The sequence below is a fragment of the Argentina anserina genome, chromosome 3 (assembly GCF_933775445.1).
Source record: "Argentina anserina chromosome 3, drPotAnse1.1, whole genome shotgun sequence".
NCBI classification, from domain to species: domain Eukaryota; kingdom Viridiplantae; phylum Streptophyta; class Magnoliopsida; order Rosales; family Rosaceae; genus Argentina; species Argentina anserina.
In genome coordinates this window covers 24,551,895-24,572,919 of record NC_065874.1, presented here as the reverse complement: position 1 = coordinate 24,572,919, position 21,025 = coordinate 24,551,895, and the positions used below count along the sequence as shown (strand labels likewise).

Sequence of the window (21,025 nt, the reverse complement as noted above, 5' to 3'; positions counted from 1 at the left end):
TAGAAGACTTGGCAAGTCAATCACTTTAACCTATGGAAGTTTGATTTAGTTTCCAGGAAAGCCAGACAGTTCCTCTCAGACTAGTATATATACAAGCAGCAGAAGCTAACATTTTCACAAACAAGATTATACAGATACTCCTCTTCTTCGAGTTCATCACATTCATATTTTAGAAAACAAAAACTTCTTCGTTTAAAGGTCTCAAGAAGATTAGAGTGATGGCAGAGAAGAGCCAGCAGAACTATGCATCAGCAAGTGGCTACTCCAGAACTACTGACCATGAATCAGCCCCCTTCCAAACCGACGAGGAGCTCAAACGCCAGAAGAGGATCAAGTTGTTTATCTATATTGGTATTTTCATTGTGTTTCAGATCGCAGTGATGACCGTATTTGGTCTAACTGTGATGAAAGTCAAGACCCCCAAGGCCAGGTTGGGGGAAATCAGTGTTCAAAGCCTCACATCCGTTCCTGCAACACCTTCATTCGACACAAAGTTCACAACCCAGATAAGAATCAAGAATTCAAACTGGGGTCCTTACAAATTTGAAGCAGGAACTGCCACATTCCTGTACCAAGGTGCTACTATTGGGAAGGTAACTATTCCCAAGAGCAAGGCCGGTATGCGTTTTACCAAGAAGATCAATGTCGAGGTGAGTTTGAATGCCGATGCATTGCCAAGCAGTTCCAAGCTAGGAAGTGAATTAAGCAGCGGGGTGTTGACACTGACCAGCCAAGTTCAGCTGAAAGGCAAAGTGGAGTTGATGCTTATAATGAAGAAGAATAAGAATGCCTCCATGGACTGCACTATTGTGTTTAATTTGTCAACAAAGACTGTCAAAAGCTTAACATGCAAGTGATCATCGATCATAGAGAAGCCAGGAAGCTGGGGCTAAATATTGGAATTGAAAATGCGCTTTATATATCTCTCCGATTTCGGATTGGGAGATGATCAAGACTAGTTCTTGATGTTTTATACTTGATTTTGAATTCCTTATTCAGTTCTTTTTTTAGATCTGTAATACTACTTGGAATTGTTGTATAGCTATAATGAAGTCTCTGTTTTCGCCCTCCTTTAAATCAATCAAATGATTGAATACAGAAAAAAATCTCTGATTTTCTATGCAAACAAGAAGATACAACTAACTTAAGAGAACAGAGAATGAACAGAGCAAGAACAGAATAAAACAGGGGAATGGCTTAACTGAACCTTATGCTCCTCAGAAATCAAATTGCCAAATGTCAGACCCCAAAAAATCTCATAAATAGAAAAAAGTGCCAAAATGTAAGACTAACAAAACTTCATGGGGTGAAAAAGAAAAAGTGCCAAATGTAGTTCACTTAAAAATAAAAATAAACCTCTGCAAACTGGCCTAGATGATATTATGGGCCAAATGTGGTGTTCCACCTGTTGGCCGATTTTGAAGTCTGAAATAGAGAAGTAGATTACATATTGGCATATTGCCTCTCATGGCAACAGTGATTGAGCTAATTAGGGCTTATAAAGAGAAGAAGGGAATCATCAAATTAGGTATCACATCCAGTTAACATTAGAGTCGCGATGGCGAAGGGACTCTGACTTTAAGGTATTTCTATGCTTGATTACTTATGAAAATCAATCAGTTAATTTCCCTTGATTTCTTGTCCTGGATCAACTGTTAGACCTAGTTGTTATATGACAAGAAAGTTGCAAATTTTCATAGTTTTGAGGTTAATGATCTGTGTCCAGATTGTAAAACACTAGCTCTCACTCTCTCAGACAAAGTCAGGGTCACGTTTCGATGTCTTGTCCAAAACTATCACTCCATAAAAATTTAAAGCTTACTTTTCTGGAACTACATGTAAAACAGTAAAAGCATAGATTTTTTCTATACAATATGTAAGTGAAACAAATTAAGCAACCTTATACAGAAAATATAAAGAATGAATCAAAGAATACAAATCAAGAACTAGTCTTGATCAATGCTGGAGATTCAGCCTTTAGCTCACTTGCATTGTAAAGCTTGGACTGTCTTAGAGGACAGATCAAACGCTACGGTACAGTCCATATTAGCCGATTTGTTTTTCTTCATGATGAACATGAGATCAACCTTTCCAGTCAATTTAGCTTGGCTGCTGAGGGTCAAGATCCCAGCATTCAAATCACTTCCGAGATTTGAGCTTGGCAATCCATTGGAATTTAGACTCACTGTGACATCGATCTTTTTGGTGGAACGCATACCAGCCTTGGTCTTAGGAAGACTAACTTGCCCCACAGCCACGCCTTGATACATGAACGTTGCAGTGCTTGCATCAAACTTATATGGGCCCCAGTTTGTGTTCTTGACTCTGATTTGGGTTGTGAAGCTTGTGTCAAATGAAGATGTGGCAGAGACGGAGTTGAGGCTTTGGATGTTGATGTCGCCTAAGCAGACCTTCGGGGTCTTAACTTTCATCACAGTGAGACCAAATACGGTCATCACTATGATCTGGAAGACAATGAAAGCACCAATATACATAGCCAGTTTGATTCTCTTTTGGCGTTTGAGCACGTTTTCGGATTGCAGGGTGGCTGATTCTTCATCCTTCCTGGAGTAGCCATTTGCTGATGCAAAGCTCTGCTGATTCTTCTCGGCCATATTTCTTTACTTCGAAAAAGAATTCAAACAAATTCTTGTTTTCCTGATTCAAAAGAAAACTTTGATGATTATAAGATGGATTGAGCAAGTATTGTATTCGTGAAGTCGTCTGTGAGTCTGTGACAATGTTGGTACTGCCATGTGGTATATAGTGTTTCATAGATGACTTCACAGAAGATGAAGGGGCTAGTTTAGCTTCCAGGAAACTGTAGTCAAACTTGCATGGTGTAGATGTTTTGACTTGAGATAGTCGTCTAGACTCTTGGTCCTACTTTAGGTGCGTGCTTGCTGCAAGACAAAGTCTTCTAGACTTATGTAACTTGTTAAGCAACCTTTTATAGCAGCTTGTCTAATAGGTTTGCCTTTCCAATCACTTTCTAAACCAAAATTAAAATAGTAGTATGACACGATCACCTCATGTCAAATTCGATATAATTATCTTTAATTATTATATTAAACTCCTCGAGTAGCTTACTGGTGCGACCAATATCCAGAAGACTAGAAGTCAAAAGTTGGAACATATGCGCGTTTACTGGTTCCATTTCAACGAAGATTACACCAACTATTTACTCAGACTCATTCATCAATTTCCCTAAGCAGCACTATATATATATATATATGAAGCAGTACTCATATTATTTCCAAAACCAGTACATTGCTCACTTCATAATTTAGAGAGCAAAACCGAAAAGAGATATTTATCTGCTGTTCCATTCAAATCTTTCCATAAAACTAGAAAAAAAGATGTCTGAGAAGACCAACCAGGCTTATCCTTTGGCCCCTGCAAATGGTTACACAAGAAGTGATGGAGAATCTTTGGTATCCGAAGATGAACTCAAACGACAAAAGAGGATGAAGTTGTTTATGTACATTGGTATCTTCATTGTCTTTCAAATCATAGTGATGACTGTATTTGGTCTCACTGTGATGAAAGTGAAGACCCCTAAGGTCAGATTGGGGGAAATCAATGTCCAAAGCCTCATCTCTATTCCTGCAACACCCTCATTTGACACAAGCTTCACCACCCAGATTAGAGTGAAGAACACTAACTGGGGTCCTTATAAGTTTGATTCAAGCACTGCAACATTTCTGTACCAAGGAGTAGCAGTGGGGCAGGTATCAATTCCTAAGAGCAAGGCTGGAATGCGTTCCACAAAGAAGATCAGTGTTTCAGTGAACTTGAATACTGATGCACTGCCGAGTAGTTCTACTCTCAGCAATGAATTGAACAGCGGGGTGTTGGCTCTGACCAGCGAAGCCAAATTGACCGGAAAGGTTGAATTGATGCTCATAGTGAAGAAAAAGAAGTCTGCCAATATGGACTGCAGCATAGCATTTGATCTTTCCACAAAGACGGTTAAAAGCTTGCAATGCAAGTGATATACCAGTTCGTCATTGTCATTTGATTTGTTCTTTTTTTTCTTTTTCTGTGTATGACCTCTTGGATTTATTCTGAATCCCATGTATATTTATACTGGTTTTTGTATTTTTAAGCACTGCAGTTTAATTTTTTTTTGTTATTCGTTTGTTTGATTGATATAGAAACAGATATTTCTGTGACAGCAAGAATAGCTGCCTTGCATAAATTTAACTTAGAACTTGTGGAGAAATTAGTCGTTCGTCATTATCAACTCCTGTATAATGCCCTATTGGAAATGCATCACATATAGCAATAAGAAACGATGCTAGTAAGCAACAAATGAGCAAAACAAGGAACCATAACTTGGTCATCCAACTTACCATTAGTGAAGCTTATCTTCTGTGTGGCACTTCTTTCTGAACTGAATTAGAACATCTTTTTTATTTATGCGCACATTGCAGGGTCTCAATACAGTCATGATGATCATGCATGCATGCTTATTGGCTTATTGCTCTTACATTTTCCTCGCGTAGTGTAGAACTGAGGGCCTGTTTTATAAGTTGCTTTCTGTATTAGCTAGAATTAAACTGTTAGTGAATCACTGATCACGTACATGTGCATTATGTGATCCCTTCACCTTCCTGAATTGATGAACTCATAACTGCGACATCTTCTCAGATTTGACAAACGGTACGGTGATCACTGTATATCATTGCCAAAATGTGCATTTTTTTAAACTTATTATTAAATGGTCTATTAGCTCATCATGCTCACTTGCTCAGCAGAAAATTGAGATATAGCACTCTTATGCTCCGAGTGCTCTGTATTCTCTCAGTTACTAAGATCTTGAAAACATTATTTACCTTGAAAAAATAATGTTATTTGACATTACCAATTACTGATTACAGAAGTTGTAACGACCCCAAAATTTAGAGCTTAAAAACTCAAAATTTCAAAGTCGTTAAACACTAAACAATTTCAATGAAATCGAAATCATTTAAAATGTCACAGCGGATCATCTCTGAGTTCAAAATACAACTTAGTCAAACCGATTATTACAAACCAAATGATAATTCAACATATAACAAATGGAATTGTATAATCCTCACAACAACCTCACAAGATAGTCACACAAAATCCTCACACAAACTGGAGATAAATAACTTCAAGTCCTCTGAGCGGTCCGTCAATTCCCGCTAATCCACACCTGCGGAGTTATCCACTACACCATCGAATTGGTGCACCGGGATTGTAAACACAAACCCGGTAAGCTTTAACAGCTCGTATGAGTAAAATGAAAATATAACTCGCTTATTAATATATACGAAAATCCACAAATCAAACAAATATAAATACACTCATTAGTCATTGGACGGCCCATTTGGTTGTCCCAAAGAAATATGAAATGAAACGCTCATGAGAAATTAAGTAACCCTTCTGGTTACCCAAATGCATTTATAATACGGGTACCAAGAACGCTGGTACACATCTGTTACCCCTCTCGTAGTACACCGCCGATATTGGGCAACCACCCGTTACCCAATATCCAAAAATATGAGTACTCATGAGCAGATAACCACCTGTTACCTCACATGCAGGACTCCGGCAGACAGACTAGAGCTCTAACTGTATCGTAACTTTCGCCCGGCCAAAGGCTAGGTTCCGACTTGCCAAACACGTACAATAATCTCACATCATATTGTACAAAATCAAGTCCGAAGACAAATCAACATTTTAACAATCTCCATGTTAAAATCACGTACAATAATCTCACATCATATTGTACAAAAATCAAGTCCGAAGACAAATCAACATTTTAACAATCTCCATGTTAAAATCACGTACAATAATCTCACATCATATTGTACCAAAAATCAAGTCCAAAGACAAATCAACATTTTAACAATCTTCATGTTAAAATCACGTACAATAATCTCACATGATATTGTACAAATCAAAATCACATGCTTGATATATAAATTTTGTCATCAAAATGACATAATCACGATAAAATCATAACAGTATATTATATAGCAAACTATATATATATATGTACATATTTACCATTTATACAATATATATATAATCCATTATATCATATACATGTCATATTTCATAAACACGTCCGAAGATAAAAACTCGTCCGAAGACAAAACTCGTCAGAAGACAAAACATTTTAACAAACTCCAAGTTAAAACCACGTACAATAATCACACCTCATATTGTACAAAAATCAAATCACATGCTCACCATAAGATAAAATAAAACAACTTCAAAGTCTTCAGTGTTGTCGGTTGATTCCGCAAATCCACATGTAACGACCCCAAAATTTTGAGCATAAAAAAAACTCAAAATTTCAAAGTCGTTAAACACCAAATAATCTCAATGAATCGAAATCATTTAAAATGCCACAGCGGATCATCTCTGAGTTCAAAATACAACTCGGTCAAACCGATTATTACAAACCAAATTATAATTCAACATTATAACAAATGGAAATGTATAATCCCCACAACAACCTCACAAGATAGTCACAAAAAATCCTCGCTCCAGCTGGAAATAAATAACTTCAAGTTCTCTGAGCAGTCCGTCAATTCCCGCTAATCCACACCTGGGAAGTTATCCACTACACCATCGAATTGGTGCACCGGGATTGTAAACACAAACCCGGTAAGCTTTACAGCTCGTATGAGTAAAATAAAAACATAACTCACATATCAATATATACGGAAATCCACAACTCAACAAATATAAATGCACCCATGAGTAAATGGACGGCTCATCTGGTTGTCCCGAAGATATGAAAATAAAAGTACTCATGAGCAATTCGGTAACCCCTCTGTTTACCCAAATACATTTATAATACGGGTACTAATGAGCGCTGGTACACCTCTGTTACCCTTCACGTAGTACACCGCCGGCATTGGGCAACCTCCACGCTACCCTAAGTCCGACTTCGGGCAACCTCCTCGCTACCCGAAGTCCGACATCGGGCAACCTCCTCGCTACCCGATGTCCGACAGACAGACTAGAGCTCTAACTGTATCGTAACTTTCGCCCGGCCAAAGGCTAGGTTCCGACATGTCACACACGTCCGAAGACATAAACACGTACAATAATCTAATCATTATTGTACAAATTTCATCACACTCAATATATAATTCTCATCACCACTGTGATCATAATTCACAACCGAAATACTAACAGTATATAATATAGCAAACTACATATATATATATATGTACATATTTACCATTTATACAATATATATATATATATATAATCCACTTTATTATATACATGTCATATTTCATAAACACGTCCGAAGACAAAACGTTTTAACAATTCTTCACGTCAATATGCTCAACATATAATCCTCATCACCACCGTGATCATTTTCATAAATGAAATCCTAACAGTATATAATATACCAAACTATATATATATGTACTTATTTACAATTTATACAATATATATATAATCCATTATATCATATACATGTCATATTTCATAAACATGTCCGAAGACAAAAACTCGTCCGAAGACAAAACTCGACCGAAAACAAAACATTTTAACAAACTCATGTTAAAACTACGTACAATAATCACACCTCATATTGTACAAAAATCAAATCACATGCTCAATATTTAATTCTCGTCATTCGAAATGACCAATTCCAATTAATTCATAACAATATATAATATAGCAAACTATATATATATGTACTTATTTACCATTTATACAATATATATGTAATCCACTATATTGTATACATGTCGTAATTCAATATTAAAAACTCTTGCAAAATCTTGAATCATCGCAAGGGTAGATTCGTAAATAAGTGAGATTTTACTCACATTCTTTCCTGCGTGCAACTTCCACGACCCTGAAAGTAATTTTCTCATTCGTTTCGTCAGTCACCTAATAGCACGATAAATGCTTAGAAAATGATACTTAAAATATCAGGTGACGAGTTCAGCACAGCTAAATGTTGTTCATAAAACATTGTTCACATAACACTGTTCATGTTTACTAATCAATGTTTTTACTTAACCATTGTTCACAGTTACTATTTTTATCAAACCACTGTTCACAGTTACTGTTTTACCATGTCACTGTTCACATTTACTGTTACAGAGTACTATGCATGCGGCGTCACTGTTCACATTCCTATTCATGCGTCGGTACTATTCACATTTACTATTCATGCGATGTTACTGTTCACCGACCGCCACCAATCATCACCAAATTTCACCACCACAACCTAAACAACATTTCCAACAACGTTCTAGTTGACACCAAGGTCTAAATCCGAGCCTAAACAGTCGAAACAACGAAGAACATAAATTCGGCACTATTCACAAACCCTAGAAATTGAAATTTTGATTCGGGTACTTACACTTCGATTTGGCTTGATTCCTTTTGTGGGAATGTTGCTGGAACTGAGACAAGCAAAACCCCCCAAAAATCTCGTGCTATGGTGGCCGGAGGAGGCGGCGCGGACACAACAGTAACTTCCGGCGGTTGCTGCACCGTGTGTGGTTGTCGCCGGAGTGCAAGGCGTAGCCCAAAAGATGGAGATCGTCGAGTCCGTCAGTTTGATAGGTGGCACGACACGAGGCGACGTCGGATGGTGGAGAAATCGGCCGGAGAAGATTTTTGGGTCGGGTGAACAGTACCCGAGCTCGGGTGAACAGTACCCGAGCTGATTTTCTGATTTTTAATCTCATCTCCTTCCTTTTATACTATTTCCAAAATCGGAAACGAACTTCCGACGTAAATAACTTTCGTTTCCGACGTCCGATTCGAACGCGTGACGTGTCCACGAACTCGTATCGATGAGCTCTACGACTTTCGTGAAGGACGTTTTCGCAACCGAGCGACGAAATAAAAGTCGATCTATACGTTGCGGTAACGTTACGTTTTCTAATTAAACGATCCGAGAACGTTTCCGTTTTCGTTTCGAAATGTCGCAAACCTCCAATTGTCGTCTTGAATTAATTTCACAAGTTTAACACTTTGAAAATACTCGACATTTAGCTTCTAAAAATTCGGGTTATTACACCACACCTGCGGAATTATCCCCTACACCATCAGATATGTGCACTGGGATTGTAAACACAAACCTGGTAAGCTTTGCAGTTCGTATGAGTAAAAGAACAATATAACTCGCATAAAAATATATACGAAAATACATAAAGCATTAATCATAAATGCACTCATGAGTCATTGGACGACCCATCTGGTTGTCTAATATTAATTGAAAATATATATGCTCATGAGAAATCGGGCAACCCCTCTGTTTACCCAAATACATTTATAATACGGGTACCCATGAGCGATAATACACCTCTGTTACCCCTCATGTTAGTACCCCGACAGACAGATTAGAGCTCTAACTGAATTGTACCCCCGGCCAAGGCTAGGTTCTGACATGCCAACACGTCTGAAGACAGGTCCACAGACCACAAAAACGTTTTAACATAACTCAAGTTGTAACCACATATAAACAATCATCACATGATATTGTACAAATCACACTGACATGCTCAAATAAATAAATATCAACGCTATAATGAACTCATTCGCAAACAGAAATTACGACAGTATATCATATAGTAAACCATACATATGTACCTATTTTACCAATTATACACATACACAATTCACTATATCATATACATATCATTGTTCATTCTTTTAAATTTAGCGTAATCATGAATCTCCACAAGGGTAGATTCGTCATTGTGAGATTTTACTCACCTTATATTCCTGAGCGTAATTTCCACAATTCTGAAGTCGAATCCTTTACTTGTTGTGTCGATCACCTAGAATAGATAAGAAGTGAATTTAGAAGCGTTACGTAAAATCTTAAATGCCGAACCAGTAATAATGTTTTAATGTTCAGCAATTTCTGGTTTTTATTAAATTATTGTTCACATAATTACTATTCACGTATTACTGTACAAATACATATTAATTACGTATTCTTGTACGATTACATACTATTTATGTATTTCTGTATGTGTACATACTATTTACGTATTCATGTATATCCATGTACTAATCCATCGTAAATACTGTTTCAGTAAATAATAATTACCGATTTACTCTTCAGAAATTATTTTTACAATTAATGTGCGTAAAAAAAATTTACATTCACCGTACGTAAAAAACAATTTACATTCACCGCACGTAAAATAAATTCACCGCTCATAAAATAATTTTACAAAAATTACTGTTGAAAATCACTGTTTACGTGCCGCCGCACGTGGTGGCGCGTGGTACTCACGCGCCTCTCCACTGTAGCAGTAGCAGCACGTGGAGCTCATGCGTCGCTAGAACCGGCGCGCGTGGCTTGCCCACCGCCGCCCAAAACACTTCATTTCTTCCCCCTCTACCCTTCTACGGCCTCAGGCCGCCTCCCTGCCCCCGTCACGCGCCGCCCTAGGCGGCGGTACCTCCCTCATCTCTTCCTCCTCCGATTTTCCCCCAAATCCATCACAATCCACCACAAGCAACCAAAATCAGTCTATAAAGCTAACCCTCACCTTGATTGAATCTCGAAACCGTTGGATTTGTCGCCGGAGACGCTTGAGATGTCGACGGAGTCGAATTTTAGCAGAGGCGAGGCACGAGGGTGAATCGAGTCCCAATCTTGTCGTAGATGGAACCAGGGGTGAGGTGAGGTGAATGCGAGCTAGCCTCGAGCACGGGCGTCGCCGAAGGCGGAGTTCGAAAGGCGGCACGAGGCTCGGTTGGTCGTGCGGCTTCCCGGCGGCGAATGAGGACGTGTCGAGCTTGGGGTTGATTGCGGAGGGCCGTGCGAAGCTTCTAGGACCGGTGGTGAGGGACACGGACGTCCGGAGGTGGGAGTTCGACGGCGAGATTTTGCTGAGGGAGGGAGAGATCGGGGAGAGAGAGAGAGAGAGGGAGGCGGGTGAGGGGTTTCCGAAAATGGAAACTCTAATCCCTTAAATTTCTTTTTTATACCTTTTTCCAGATCGGAAACTAACTTCCGTTGTTAATAACTTTCACATACAACATCCGATTAGGACGCGTGATGCGTCCACGAACTCGTATCGACGAGCTCTACAACCTCCGTGAAGGAAGTTTTCGGAAACGAGCGACGGTGTAAAAGTCGATTCTCACGTCGCGGAAACGTAACGTTTTTCTAAATAAGATTTCCGATGACGGTCCCGTTTTCCGAAACATTGCGGTTTATTAATCGTACAAAGTTTATTAATATCTACAAATTCAAATAAATTGATCCTGAAAAATCGGGTCATTACATTTTTAGCTGCCGATTATGTGGGAATTCAGTAGGGGTGGACAAACTGACCCGAAAACCGAAAAAAACCGGACCCGAACCCAAATCGAATCCGAACAAACCGAAACCCGAATCAAACCGAACCGAAAATAAAAAAACCGAACCGAACCGATTCTATTTGGGTTGGGTTTTGGGTTCAGTCCCTTAGAAACCGAACCGACCCGAACAACCCGAAGTCAATGGTCAACGTTACAAAACGACATCATTTTGTCATATTTATAATTTTACATTATTATTATTTTTTTAATAAAAAAATAGTGTGGTCGGCCTCACAGCCGCACATAATTTCTAACCTAATTGAGCTAATGTATAAGAGGCGCATTATTTAGCTGTCTTGCTTCCTTCATAATGCGATAGTTTTATTTTAAACCTAATATAAATGTTATGATACATTAGTTGACACTTAGAAAATCGCCAACTCTAATTCGAAATATGATCGATCGACACCAGCAGATGTGATTGGTATATATATTTAGGGACCCCGTAAAAATTTCGTCCGTTTTGGACATGGTTTGACCGTTCGTACCTACGGTTAACTAAAAAAGAGGCGTTTTCACATATTGAAACCCTATTGACCGGGGCTTTGCCAAATATATTTCTTTAGTGCGACCGCGCATGATAGATAACAAAAATTATGTGATTTCAGATATGCAAACGGCTTTCGGCGTTCGCATATTTGTAATAGGTCCTCCCTTATGGCATAATAGTGGTGTTTTCGATTTACCAAAAATTCTGACGGTTAAATGAGGTCCGAATTGGATGAAATTTTTATAGGGTAACTAAATATATATACCGATTACATCGGCTGGTGTCGATCGATCCCTAGAAGTTTCATTCATATAGTCGCTTCATAATGCGATAGTTTTATTTTAAACCTAATATAAATGTTATGATACATTAGTTGACACTTAGGAAATCGCCAACTCTAATTTGAAATATGATCGATCGACACCAGCAGATGTGATTGGTATATATATTTAGGGACCCCGTAAAAATTTCGTCCGTTTTGGACATGGTTTGACCGTTCGTACCTACGGTTAACTAAAAAAGAGTCGTTTTCACATATTGAAACCCTATTAACCGGGGCTTTGCCAAATATATTTCTTTAGTGCGACCGCGCATGATAGATAACAAAAATTAGGTGATTTCAGATATGCAAACGGCTTTCGGCGTTCGCATATTTGTAATAGGTCCTCCCTTATGGCATAATAGTGGTGTTTTCGATTTACCAAAAATTCTGACGGTTAAATGAGGTCCGAATTGGATGAAATTTTATAGGGTCACTAAATATATATACCGATGACATCGGCTGGTGTCGATCGATCCCTAGAAGTTTCCTTCATATAGTCGCTTCATAATGCGATAGTTTTATTTTAAACCTAATATAAAGGTAATGATACATTAGTTGACACTTAGGTGATCGTAAACTCTAATTCGAAATATGGTCGATCGACACTAGCAGATGTGATTGGTATATATATTTAGGGACCCCGTAAAAATTTTGTCCATTTTGGACATGGTTTGACCGTTCGTACCTACGGTTAACTAAAAAAGAGGCGTTTTCACATATTGAAACCCCATTGACGGGGCTTTGCCAAATATATTTATTTAGTGCGACCGCGCATGATAAGTAACAAAAATTAGGTGATTTCAGATATGCAAATGGCTTTCGGCGTTCGCATATTTGTAATAGGTCCTCCCTTATGGCATAATAGTGATGTTTTCGATTTACCAAAAATTCCGACGGTTAAATGAGGTCCGAATTGGATGAAATTTTGATAGGGTCACTAAATATATATAACGATCACATCGGCTGGTATCGATCGATCCCTAGAAATTTCCTTCATATAGTCGCTTCATAATGCGATAGTTTTATTTTAAACCTAATATAAAGGTTATGATACATTAGTTGACACTTAGGTGATCGTCAACTCTAATTCGAAATATGGTCGATCGACACCAGCAGATGCGATTGGTATATATATTTAGGGACCCCGTAAAAATTTCATCCATTTTGGACATGGTTTGACCGTTCGTACCTACGGTCAACCAAAAAAGAGGCGTTTTCACATAATAAAACCTCATTGACCGGGGCTTTGCCAAATAGATTTCTTCAGTGCGACCCCGCATGATAAGTAACAAAAATTAGGTGATTTCAGATATGCAAACGGCTTTCGGCGTTCGCATATTTGTAATAGGTCCTCCCTTATGGCATAATAGTGATGTTTTCGATTTACCAAAAATTCCGACGGTTAAATAAGGTCCGAATTGGATGAAATTTTGATAGGGTCACTAAATATATATAACGATCACATCGGCTGGTGTCGATCGATCCCTAGAAGTTTCCTTCATATAGTCGCTTCATAATGCGATAGTTTTATTTTAAACCTAATATAAAGGTTATGATACATTAGTTGACACTTAGGTGATCGTCAACTCTAATTTGAAATATGGTCGATCGACACTAGCAGATGTGATTGGTATATATATTTAGGGACCCCGTAAAAATTTCGTCCATTTTGGACATGGTTTGACCGTTCGTACCTACGGTCAACCAAAAAAGAGGCGTTTTCACATAATAAAACCTCATTGACCGAGGCTTTGCCAAATAGATTTCTTCAGTGCGACCCCGCATGATAAGTAACAAAAATTAGGTGACTTCAGATATGCAAACGGCTTTCGGCGCTCGCATCTTTGTAATGGATTCTCCTTTAGGACAAATTAGTGGTGTTTTCAGTTTACCGGAAATTCTGACGGTCAAACTAGGTCCGAATTGGATGAAATTTTTACATGGTCACTAAATATATATACTGATCACATCGGATGGTGTCGATCGATCCCTAAAAGTTTACTTCATATAGTCGCTTCATAATGTGATAGTTTTGTTATAAATCTAATATAAAGGTATGATACATTAGTGGACACTTCAGCAATCGATAACTCCAGTTCGAAATATGGTCGATCGACACCAGCAGATGTGATCAGTATATATATTTAGGGAACCCGTAAAAATTTCGGCCGATTTGGATATTGATTGATCGTCCATACTTATGGTCAAGAAAAAAGGCGTTTTGACATTAAAATCCTCATTGACCGGGGCTTTGCCAAATGGAATTTTTTGGTGCGACCGCACACAATCGGTGACAAAAATTAGGTGATTTCATATATGCAAACGACTTTTAGTGTTCGCATATTGGTAATGGGTCTTCCCATATGACATAATAGTGTTGTTTTCGGGTAAAAACCCATCGGGCTTGCGGGCCTCGACGATCTTTTCAGATCCACGGGCTAAATGATGAGGCATAAGTCAATTAGGTATGAAATAATCATTAGACTATTAGTTTTTCATCTTTATGTTAAATTTTGTACTTTTAAAATTAATATATAATATTACGTATTTTACATACGGGTAAAACCGAAAAAAAACCGAACCGAACCGAACCGTACGGGTTGGGTTGGGTTGTGGGTCACAGTCTCTAAAATAGAAAAACCGAACCGAACCGAACCGAATTTAAAATTTGGGTTGGGTTATGGGTTTTGTCCAAAACCGAACCGAATGGACCCGTGTCCACCCCTAGAATTCAGTACTGCTTTGTTTTCTTTTTATTTCCTGGATATTCTAGGAGCTCAAAGGCAAGAAGAGGATTATACTAACAAAAAATATGATTATATGCAAAAATCATTACATCAAAATCAAGACATCACAAAATAAAATCATGAATGAAAAAATAACGAATCAAGAACAAGCTAGCTATCTCACTGTCACTTGCACTGTAAACTTTGGACAGTTTTTGTGGACAGATCAATTGCCATGGCACAGTCCATTGTGGCAGACTTCTTTTTCTTCATTATAAGCATCAATTCCACCTTCCCAGTCAATTTGGCTTGGCTAGTCAGCGTCACCACTCCGCTGCTCACTTCACTTCCAAGAGTAGAACTGCCACTCAATGCATCCGAGTTCAAACTCACCTCCACATTGATCTTCTTGGTGGAACGCATACCAGCTTTGCCCTTAGGTACTGTCACTGTTCCGACCTGCACACCTTGGTACATGAATGTTATGGTGCCTGCATCAAATTTGTAAGGACCCCAGTTGGTGTTCTTGACCCTAATTTGGGTGTTGAATGTCGCGTCAAAAGAAGGCGTTGCAGTTGCTGTGCTCAAGTTTGTGATGCTGATATCGCCCAATCTCACCTTCGGGGTCTTGACTTTCATCACAGTGAGACCAAAAACGGTCATCACTATGATCTGAAAAACTATGAAGATGCCGATATAGGTAAACAACTTGATTCTCTTTTGGCGCTTGAGTTCCTCATCGGTTTGCAAAGTAGCAGATTCTTCATCTTTCCTAGCAGACATTTTCTTAAGTGACTTGGAAAGCTTAAAATGTGTTCTTCTGATCGGTTTTCTCTTAGCAAGTATTGCTTGTAGGAATGTTGTGATTGTTGGCTGCCTCTGCGTTACATATATAGAGTCGGCCGCCTCCGAGTTCAAGTACGCTTCCAGGAAATGCTAAAGTGTAACGCGCATGATAGAGTCAACAACTCGTCTTCAACTCTTCTAGAACGACCTCCATTTATGACGACCTTAATGGTGGATTTTTGCTGCAAGACAAAGTCTCTATTAGTTAGCTTACAACAAGAAAATTTGACGAAATTTAAATATGTAGATATCAGACAGCTAGGAGATGATTCTTCGGTTCTGTTCCAGGCAAAGTGCTATAGAATTCTTTTATTCTTTACTTCGTTTCTATTTTTTTTTTCTTTCATGAGTTTAAAACGTGGGAATGGTCAATGCAGACATGAATTTAAATTATTTAATATCCAGATGAGCTGCTGCTATATATGTTCTCACTTGTTGTAGCAAAAGGCTAAAATGTCCTCATCAAAGTCATCGATCATCTAGAAGATAATTGATAATTAACCCCAGATTTGGACGCGTTTTGTGTCTAAAATGAAATGCACCTTCCAGGAAACTCATTCGCCCATTTAACTTATTGAAATTGTCCAAATTTCCAAACACTATATACACATGCGGACTTGCACTTTTCATCTCATCATCACCACAAACAAGTTCAAACATTTCCTGTAGTTTCATCATCAACAGCTAGTTCAACACAAAGCAAAGCCACAACTACTTCTTACGATCATTTCCTTTTCGTTCTTCCATCAGAAAATAAAAATAAACATGGCTGAGAAGACACACCAGGCTTATCCTCTGGCTCCGGCAAATGGTTACGCAAGAAGCGATAGAGAGTCTTTGTCCGAGGACGATCTCAAGCGCAAGAAGAGAATCAAGTGCTTTGCTTATATTGGTATTTTCATTGTATTCCAGATCGCAGTCATGACTGTGTTTGGTCTCACTGTAATGAAAGTTAAGACCCCTAAGGTCAGACTCGGCACAAGCTCCCTCACAGGATTCACTTCATCCTCTACAACTCCTTCGTTCAGTACAACCTTCAATACCCAAATCAGAGTCAAGAACACCAACTGGGGTCCTTACAAGTTCGACGAAGGCGTCGTGACATTCATGTACCAAGGTACATCTGTCGGGACATTCACTGTACCCAAGGGCAAGGCCGGGATGAAAGGCACAAAGAAGGTGAACGCCGTTGTGAGCTTGAACACCGATGCATTGACGACCAGCTCCACCCTCGGCAGTGAATTGAGCGGTGGGGTGTTGTCCCTAACTAGCGAGGCAAAACTGACCGGAAAGGTGGAGTTGATGTTGATCATGAAGAAGAAGAAGTCTGCGAGTATGAGCTGCACCATACAAATTGATGTGTCCGGACAAACGGTCAAAAGCTTAGAATGCAAGTGATAAACTACAACGAGTTGAGACTAGCTCTTCAGTTTGCTTTGATTATTGATTTTTTCATTCTTTTTCTGTATGACGTACGCCTTGGCTTTGTTGTAGTAGAGCTATACATATATTGGATGTCATTCATATATTTTCAGTATTTGGCCACTTGTTATTTTTCTGTCTTTATTTTACCTGATCTGCTAGTTGACATGATCATGGCAACACATAAGTCATATCTCCGCTATTTGCAGTGAGGTCGATCAGAAACCGAAAACGTCTTTGGTGACGTTTATGCGATGTTTAACAAGAACCAACAATTAGTAAAACTAAAGAAAAAAATAGTACTATGTTGAAGGAAAAACACTATTAGAGTCTTCGTTGAAGTAAATGACGGAAATAATTAATGACATTTACAATCAACGGGTGTAAATAGTCAATCAGTAATTATGTAGCTTTAATTATTATTATAATTATCATTTACTTCTATTATAATTTTAACCTCTATATAAAAGGAATTATCAATGAAATGGGTAGAACAATTATATATTTTCTATAACACGTTAACAACACTTTAGCTTTAGATCTGAGTCCATAAGCTAAAGAGAAAAAAAAGAAAAAAAACCCAGAATTTCTTACTGCCGCTTGCTCTTTCTCTCCGGCGAAAAGAAGTAAAAAACAAGTGGTTATTTACTTTGGACACCCAGATTTCTACTATGGGTATCAAAAAACAGCTGGCGTTTTTGAACACTTTGATCAAGCGCCGTCGCCTTCCTCCTTTGAAGACCCGATCCGGCTACATCAGATCAGTCCACTAGCCTCATACTCCGACGAGAAATGCTGCACTAGCCCGACCCTCGCACCACCACAGATCGCCGCTTGGAAACGACGATGATCCGTTCGGCCTAGCCCATCCATATTGTAATCGGTCCCAGATTGGATTTCCCACCTTTCGACGTTGCGTTCTAACCCCAAAGCCGGCGAGCCCCGCCCCTTGCTCCACCGGAGATCGAGATCGGCTCAAGATTCCTCCACCGCCGCGTTGCTCCACACCACAGGTCATTCTACAAATCGCGAGCTCGACCCGACATTAACTCATAATTATTGCTCACTATTTGCTATTTTACGAAAATTAAATAGTTACTGATTTACTTGTTTTTATAATAAGACTATTTACTATTTGTTTCTCAAAGGTAAATTAAATTATTGTATAGTTAAAAGTGACTCATCATTCAAATCTTGTTGTTTTGACACGTGATATTTTTTTTCATAACCACGTGACGAGTAACATGGAATCATGCTCAAGAATCACTTAATATGAAGTTTATTTGACAAATTTAAAAGTAATATCTAAATTAGTGATGCCACTTTTATTAAATTTCATTTCATATACATGAAATTATACATATTACGTAAACAAAGTAGTCTATGAATATTGTGACATGTTATATGTTATGCAAATTTTAATTTATTTTAAAATTTAATTGCTTAGTATGTAACTGAATCGTAATGTTATGATTTACATTTTAAAACATTATATTTATACGTGGTCTTTGACATGTATTGTGAGTACGATAATTGCTTTAGCATTGTAAATTACCTAACCATATAGATGATATGCTCTATTTGTTGCACATGCTATGTCTATATAATTTTTAAAATTTCACCGTCTCAATTCATCATATTTCATCATATCCGATTATAATTAATTTAATTAGCATGTTATATGAAATTAACATAGACATGATAATGAAACTTCATGAGCATTATATGAAAAATGAACAAACATATTACTGTGATCAAGTATTTTGCATCGAAAAATATGACAATTGCAATTTTTTGTCTTGAATCCCAATTTTTATTTCTTGAAAATTAATTAATTTGTATATCTTTATTGTGATGATGTAACTTCACAATCTTCAAAGTGATCATAATGTATCTTGGTATGTTTAACTCGTATATGTCTATTTAGAGTTTTAGACTGTGAAACCAATAAGTCTCATACGCTATCTACAGTTGGTTGAACTAGCACAACATGAATTTCATATATTGGACTCTGAAGAATTTGAGTATCAACATCCCCAACAAACCAGCCAAAGCTCAACCATGATTGAATTATGAAAACATGTTTCATGCCTGTAACTTGGAAGCATAATTAAAATCTTGAATGACAACGTAAGGTCTCTCAAGATAAATAAATTTTCCTAAAACAACCTTTGCATAATGACATAGGACAGAGGGCAATTACTATAGACATGTAATTTCATACAAACCGATCAATGACAATTGATAACAATGAAGCGCCCTATTACCAAAAGAATATAGAATAATGATAGTACAGCGATTTGAAAAAGCATATTCAATAACATGACTTAAAAAGAATTTCAATTCAAAACTGTGATAACAATCTAACTATGAGGTTTCAGATTTTAATTATAGTCTAGTCTTAATTTGTCAAGATGTTATTGTAATGGTTGTTATGCCTAAAATTTCATTAGACTTCAATATTGAATTATCTTTAGATTGGACAAGACCTTGACGCAATCGTTGACATATAACCAAGGTTATGAATTTTTCTCAATGAATTGAGAATATTTGAATATCAATTGAAATATACGTGGTTCGGTTTTCAATATTTTGACTTTGCAAAGTACCACATAGAGTAAAGTAATTTCACAAAATATTAATATGACATGAATAACTAAATGAAGAACAATAGTACTATATCCGTGGATATAACTAATATTATTAATAAGGATTAGTCATTTCTACTCCTTCGGGATTCACAATGCACATACCTTATGAGAGGTAAACATCGTTTTGCGATTATATTACTCTAAAGAATTTGAGTTTATATTCTATTTTTATGTCTTAACCATATGCCTTAATACCTTCTTGGCACTTTATGTAACAAGAGACAATCGAACCTTCAGACATTTTAAATATTTATGTCAACGACTTTTTCATGTGAAAATAATAAGTGAGATTGCAATTGACTTCCTTTGCATTATATCTAATGACTGCGGATGTAACCGAGTAATAGAGAAGTTTTTATGTCTATTTAACTATTATATGTAACTGCTTAATGAATCCAACAACGTCAAAAGAAACTGACCTTCAGGATTTCGACGTATTGGGTTTGACACGATTCACTGGGATACCTTAGTCGTGATATGTGCGTCTTTATATTAAAGGAATACACACGGACACTCATGTTTTTGGATACATATAAGTAAGAACTAAAGAAACATATGACCGTAAAAATCCTTAAAAATTATTACAGGGAGGAATTGAAGATGTGATTTCATCCCATTATTCTGTCACTTTCTTAAGGCGAAACCATAAAATATTTTGATGCACAAGTATATGCATTAACTTCTCATTATGCTTCTTATGTCCATTGTGATTACATTATGACAAATTAATCATTCAAATCTTATCTCATAAAGAATTAGGTTTGAGACTATTCTATGCAAAAGGTATATACATGTATTCTCATTATGTTCAAACATTGAATCAAACGAAAATTATGTGGATTAATTCAACCAACTTGCGGACACCTTAAATACTTTATGGTGTTAGTTGATATGTCAACACATTGGTCACATGTCATCAGATCATTCACTACTACTTACAACCCCACTTGGTCTCACGGAAAATGACTACAATACTAGTCTTGATATTGGTAATACGCACTAATATTTTCCACTTAGGGTAATGTAATTTTTGCATACACAACCTCTTACTCACTAATTCTTGGCTATCACAATCATCATTGTAAATTGAATTATAACCCATGACATCGAAGGATTGAAATACTTGAGCTCATAAGATTGACACAGATCTACAATCCTTGAGCTTAACCATATTGTCTTATGTACCAAATTGCGCCGCCACAAGGTTTAATGGTGAAGTCATTTA

General features: G+C 37.5%; 5 protein-coding genes across 5 annotated transcripts; 3 read left to right on the top strand and 2 right to left on the bottom strand.

Moving 5' to 3' along the window:
* The first annotated feature begins 110 nt into the window (after window positions 1–110).
* LOC126786213 (uncharacterized) lies at window positions 111–1,071 on the top strand. Its single transcript, XM_050511973.1, has one exon. The coding sequence runs from the start codon at window positions 219–221 to the stop codon at window positions 855–857; it is 639 nt and encodes a 212-aa protein (XP_050367930.1). The 5' UTR covers window positions 111–218; the 3' UTR covers window positions 858–1,071.
* A 712-nt stretch (window positions 1,072–1,783) lies between these two features.
* LOC126786217 (uncharacterized) lies at window positions 1,784–2,763 on the bottom strand. Its single transcript, XM_050511977.1, has one exon. It carries the CDS (start codon window positions 2,613–2,615, stop codon window positions 1,983–1,985), a length of 633 nt encoding a protein of 210 aa, XP_050367934.1. The 5' UTR covers window positions 2,616–2,763; the 3' UTR covers window positions 1,784–1,982.
* A 490-nt stretch (window positions 2,764–3,253) lies between these two features.
* LOC126786215 (uncharacterized) lies at window positions 3,254–4,095 on the top strand. The gene has a single exon (XM_050511975.1). The coding sequence runs from the start codon at window positions 3,360–3,362 to the stop codon at window positions 3,993–3,995; it is 636 nt and encodes a 211-aa protein (XP_050367932.1). The 5' UTR covers window positions 3,254–3,359; the 3' UTR covers window positions 3,996–4,095.
* Window positions 4,096–14,950: 10,855 nt separating this feature from the next.
* On the bottom strand, window positions 14,951–15,755 carry LOC126786220 (late embryogenesis abundant protein At1g64065-like). Its single transcript, XM_050511979.1, has one exon. It carries the CDS (start codon window positions 15,662–15,664, stop codon window positions 15,068–15,070), a length of 597 nt encoding a protein of 198 aa, XP_050367936.1. The 5' UTR covers window positions 15,665–15,755; the 3' UTR covers window positions 14,951–15,067.
* Window positions 15,756–16,353: 598 nt separating this feature from the next.
* LOC126786216 (uncharacterized) lies at window positions 16,354–17,264 on the top strand. The gene has a single exon (XM_050511976.1). The coding sequence runs from the start codon at window positions 16,493–16,495 to the stop codon at window positions 17,123–17,125; it is 633 nt and encodes a 210-aa protein (XP_050367933.1). The 5' UTR covers window positions 16,354–16,492; the 3' UTR covers window positions 17,126–17,264.
* Window positions 17,265–21,025: the final 3,761 nt, after the last annotated feature.